Source organism: Myotis davidii, unplaced genomic scaffold (assembly GCF_000327345.1).
Source record: "Myotis davidii unplaced genomic scaffold, ASM32734v1 scaffold725, whole genome shotgun sequence".
NCBI lineage: Eukaryota > Metazoa > Chordata > Mammalia > Chiroptera > Vespertilionidae > Myotis > Myotis davidii.
Genome location: NW_006296500.1, coordinates 820,982 through 825,582, shown reverse-complemented (window position 1 = coordinate 825,582; position 4,601 = coordinate 820,982). Strand labels below are relative to the sequence as shown.

The following is a 4,601-nucleotide window of genomic DNA, read 5'->3' as shown; positions in this document are numbered from 1 at the left end:
TATCCCAGCGCCTCCGCCTGCCGCCGGGCCTCAGCCAGTGCCAGTGCGTTGGAGCCGATGATCACGTTGAGGACGTGGCCGCAGGTGTGCGGCCCGTGAGGGTCCGAGTCCGCCCGGGCCAGCACAGTTTTCACCGAACGTGGCAGGGCAGCACGGAGGCCATAGCGATTGAGGATGTGCAGGCAATCCTGCACATTGTGGACGCTGGCCACGGTGGGGCCGCTGGCGATCACCTCCACGGGGTCTCCCACCACGTCCGACAGAATCAGGCTTACCACCTGGGAAGAGGTTGAAGATGCAAAGCTGAGTCCCGCCTGGTCCTCACCCCAGAGCTCTGAGGACAAACTGCCCCTCCCGACCACCCCACTTCCCATGTAGCCATACACCCTCCACCACCTGCTGCACTTCCTGGCCCCTTTCTAACCCCTCTCAAGTGGGTTTGCAAAACACCCAGCCATGTGGACTCAACCTCGCCCTCTGAGGTCCCTCTTTGATGGTCCTGTGAACTCCATACCAGGTCCCTGCCAATCTGTAAGCTGTTTGAGGCTTTCATCTGCTGGGCACATGTGGGCCTGATTCCACAAACCCAGGGCTGCCTGGGTAAGAAGTGACTCACACACCTGGGCAGGGTAGGCAGCCTGAGCGAGCCCCCCACCCTTGAGCTGGGACAGGGCCTTCCGGATGGTGTTCAGCTCCTGGATTGTGGCTCCACGGGCCGCCAGCAGCTTGGTGAGTGTCTGCTTCTCCTCCAGTGTGACGGGTGGGATGGGGGCGGGCAGCAGGGCCGAGCCCCCACCTGCAGAGACAGGGAGGACTCTAGGCAGAGGGGACAGCAAGGAAATGTCCTCACCCAGGGATGCAGGTGGGCAGTGAAAACATGAGGGAAGGAATGAAGCCTGAAAGGCAGAGTTAGGGTGCCCCATATGGACATGCAGTGAATGTGTGCAGTCACCACACCCTGGGCATCTGAGGTTGTGCCCTGCCTTGGGGTACCCCAGGTCCCAGCAGGCACTGGAAGAACTATTCCTTAAGATCTTGAAATAGGCGGCAGATATGGGGGAAGGGGATGGAGAACCAAGGAGAGGGCTCCATAGGGGCTGCAGGGCCTGGGTCCTAGCCCCAGGTGACATTGGTACAGACAGCAACAATAGCAGTGACATTTCCCTTGCAAGACTGTGAGGTAGGTGCTCCCTTTGTGCCCTCATGATCTGCCAATGGGAACCTAGGGGAGGACCCCACAGCTCAGGGGAGGCCAGATGACTCGCCCAGGGCTAGCCATCCTGACTAGCCATCCAGGTTCCTCACTGCCTTACCTGCTTTGTGTCCCCGGGGGCTCAGGCCAATGGTTTCTTGAAGACCTGAAATTGCCCCACCCAACTTTCCCGAGCGATCTGGCACCCACACCTGAGATGAGCACGAGCAGCAGGTCGTCAGCTGTCAGCCCTTCGGCCAGCTGCCGGATGGCTAACGCAGCCCGCAGCGAATCACGGTCCGGCAGGTTGTCCTCTGCACCCTCGAAAACCTGGACACGGCTGTGTGGCTTCAGCAGCATCTCCCTCAGGGGAGAAAGAACAGAGAGTAAGAGATGGGGCGGGCTCCTCTCCTCCCCATAATTTCCCAGCTGTTCATACCGTGATGCCGGCTAATACCCATCCTGGAACCAGGCCAGACCCAGTAGAAAAGGGAAGCTGGTGAGGAAGGGAGGCCCCGATCCAGCCTGAGTCTGGGCCCAGATTCCCCTCCAGATGGACAGTAGGGGGCAGCCCCCCAGAGCTCCTTACTGCTTGCCACTGCACTCCACGGCAGCACGGATCCCCTTGGGAACGCTGATCACGCCCTGCACCAGATGCTGGCCCAGTAGCTCCTCGGCTGCAGCTGCCATGCCCAGCACAGCCTTGCCGAAGCCCACCAGGTAGAGGTTTTGCCGCAGCTGAAAGCTCCGATCCCGCACCTTCAGCTGCCCGCTGCTGGGGTCCAAGGACAGTGCCCGGTGCATCATGGGGCCTGGCAGCACGGCACCAACAGTGTTCTCAAACAGCATCCGAGCCTGCTCTGCCAAGGCCATGCCACTGGCCAGCCGTGCCCCTGGGCCCCCCCAGAGGAGTGGGCGTAATGGGGCTCGGGCCAAGCGGGGCAAGACCTGCAGGGCTCCAGCCATGCCCCACTGCTTTCAGCTCCACCTGGCACCCATAGCCGCCTGGAGGGGAAGAAAACACTAATGAGGCAGTTGCCAGGTCAGAGAAGGGAGCCCCTGAGGGCTCAGGGGTAGTGGACCCCACAGCTGCTGCTGCAAGAATGGACCATCTGCCAGTCCCAGGAGGCTTCCCGAGGCTCCCAGCTGCCGGATCTCACTCCAGTCCTTGGAGCCCAGGCCTGCCGCCCAGCCATGTCCTCCTCTTCTGCCGGCCGCACTGCGGTCCTCTGAACGCTCTGCCCGGAGTCCAAAGGTCCTGTTAGTTGAGCCCTCCTCCTGGGTCACCCACTTTGGCTGAGAGTTAATCATTCGCGGAGTGAGCAATTCCTATCAGTGGGTTCCCGCCCCGCCCCTTGTCCACCCCTTCACTCTGAGCCCTCACCCAGGTGCAACGCCCCTTTCTGGCACTGCTTCCTTGCCTCTTCACCACTTCTGGTGCCAGGAGGCTGCTGGCTGTCCCACCAGCTGACTCAAGCCCGTTGACCTCCCGCCTGCTCCTATTCATTAACTTCTGGGTCTGTGTGGGGCGGCTGCAGGCTTGCCCAGGGCACTCACAGGTCCTGAACATCAAGGCATACAGTCTGCGGAGTCCCAGCACTCACGGCCAGTACAACCAGAGGTTCCGTTTCAAATCAGAAGTGGCAGCAAAGTCTCGCTCCTGGTGGAACCTCAAAGAAACCCCAGATACCAGATGAGGCGATGTACCAGGGGACCCAATCTGCCGGACAGAAAAAGATGCCCTTCCACCTACATGGCTGGCCGGACCCACCCCTGCTAAAAGCCTGCCTTTTGGCTCCCACAGAACAAAACAAGCCTTGGGTCACACCACCCACAGGGGCGAGAGCCAAGCGGCTATGGCAGCGAAAGACCAGGCTCCCACGCTGAGCCCAAATAATCATTTTCCCCACGGGGCAGGGAAAATGCTAAAGAAGCCTTGAGGTGAAGGTCAGGAGGCTGTTGAGGAGTTTAGGGACAATAAAAAAACAAAACCAAAGAGCTTATCTCTAAAAAGGCATCTGCTTTCATCAATGCCCACCATAAATGCTGCCAGTTGACTGCAGCAGCGTGTGGACAGAGCAGGGGAAGGCGGCTGGGAACCAGGCTCCTGCTCCACCATGGGCTTTCTGACTGGGTAGGAAAGCTCCATTTCTCTCACTGACCTCGTCTGCAAAATGAGCAGTGGGAGCCCTGGCTGGTTTGGCTCAGTGGATAGAGCGTCAGCCTGCGTACTGAAGGGTCCCAGGTTCGATTCCGGTCAAGGGCATGTACCTGGGTTGTGGGGTTTCTAACTCTCTATCCCTCTCCCTTCCTCTTCTTTGAAATCAATATATATATATATATATTTTTTTTTTTAAATGAGAAGTGGGATAAGATTAAGACTAATGCTTTCCCCTCGAAATCCCTGGGCTCTCTGAAGCTGTCCACTGTTAACACACAAAACCTGGACACCAAACACCAATTTATCCCACACTCAAAAAACCTGGCAACGTCTCGCCCTCTGAGCCTGCTGGTTTTCCACTTTCCCGTAAGAGACCAACTCTGTCCGCCCCCAGCAGTAAAAGGGAACAGAGAGCACCACCATGCGGACTCTGAAAATGGGCCCAGCTTTTTCCAGGGGGCTCCTGGGGCTGACCCCTATCAGGCTTGGAGTTAAAAGTATCTTAGCATCTAGCAAAAGCTGGGTGAACTTTGTACTTATTCAAAAGCTGGGTGAACTTTGTATTTATTTCCCAAATGGACACAGGCCTAGCGGATCCCTGCCTTGCTACTGGATAGCAGAACCCAGGGCAGGAGGGCATTCAAGGTGAAGGTTGCCAGAGAAAATACAGGGCGTCCAGTCAAATTTGAATTTCACACAAATGAGGAATTTTTTTCTTAACAAACAATTAACAATGTCATATTCGTTTCAGGTGTACAACATAGGGGTTAGGAATTGTTTAATATAGGAATATCCCCTAGAATATTTGGGACATACCTATACTGAAATATTACTTGTTTATCTGAGATTCAAATTTAAGCAGACTTCCTGTATTTTTATTTCTAAACCCAGCAACTCTAATCAGGACAACTCCTCTCAAACTCGCAGGCACTACAGCGCTAAACCTGGAGATTCCAACATCCGCCGTGACTCCTCCCCGCCGCCAGATGGGGCTAGAGCCACTTCCGGCCGTCGCCTGCTGCTGGCACAGGTCCCGGAAGTGACGTCACCTGGGCCGACGCCGCAGGACTTGGCGAGGGAAACGGCTGCGGCGTAATATTGGGTGGTAACCCGAGAAATAGGAGCCCGCTGCCGCCGGGGTCCGCTGTGGCCCGGCCCAAGGACTGCTTCCGCATGTTTCTCGGCGCAGACTTACCCCCGGTTCCCGGCTGCGGCTTCCAGCTCTGGAGGCCGGAAGGCTCGCTGGTG

At 57.3% G+C, this 4,601-nt stretch overlaps 1 protein-coding gene and 1 long non-coding RNA gene across 2 annotated transcripts in view; one reads left to right on the top strand and one right to left on the bottom strand.

Moving 5' to 3' along the window:
- Positions 1 to 2,524, bottom strand: part of GLYCTK (glycerate kinase) — a 3,386-nt gene extending 862 nt beyond the window's left edge. The window contains exons 1-4 of the mRNA XM_006771846.2: positions 1,782 to 2,524; positions 1,405 to 1,556; positions 621 to 796; positions 9 to 278 (exon numbers count right to left, since the gene is read on the bottom strand). Coding sequence (XP_006771909.1) covers positions 9 to 278; positions 621 to 796; positions 1,405 to 1,556; positions 1,782 to 2,158 — 975 coding nt within the window. The 5' untranslated portion in view covers positions 2,159 to 2,524. The remainder of the gene's footprint in view (positions 1 to 8; positions 279 to 620; positions 797 to 1,404; positions 1,557 to 1,781) is intronic.
- Positions 2,525 to 3,489: 965 nt separating this feature from the next.
- The window catches only part of LOC107184385, a 5,893-nt gene continuing 4,781 nt past the window's right edge, over positions 3,490 to 4,601 (top strand). Inside the window, exon 1 of the long non-coding RNA XR_001515214.1 lies at positions 3,490 to 4,598. This is a non-coding gene — a long non-coding RNA (uncharacterized LOC107184385). The remainder of the gene's footprint in view (positions 4,599 to 4,601) is intronic.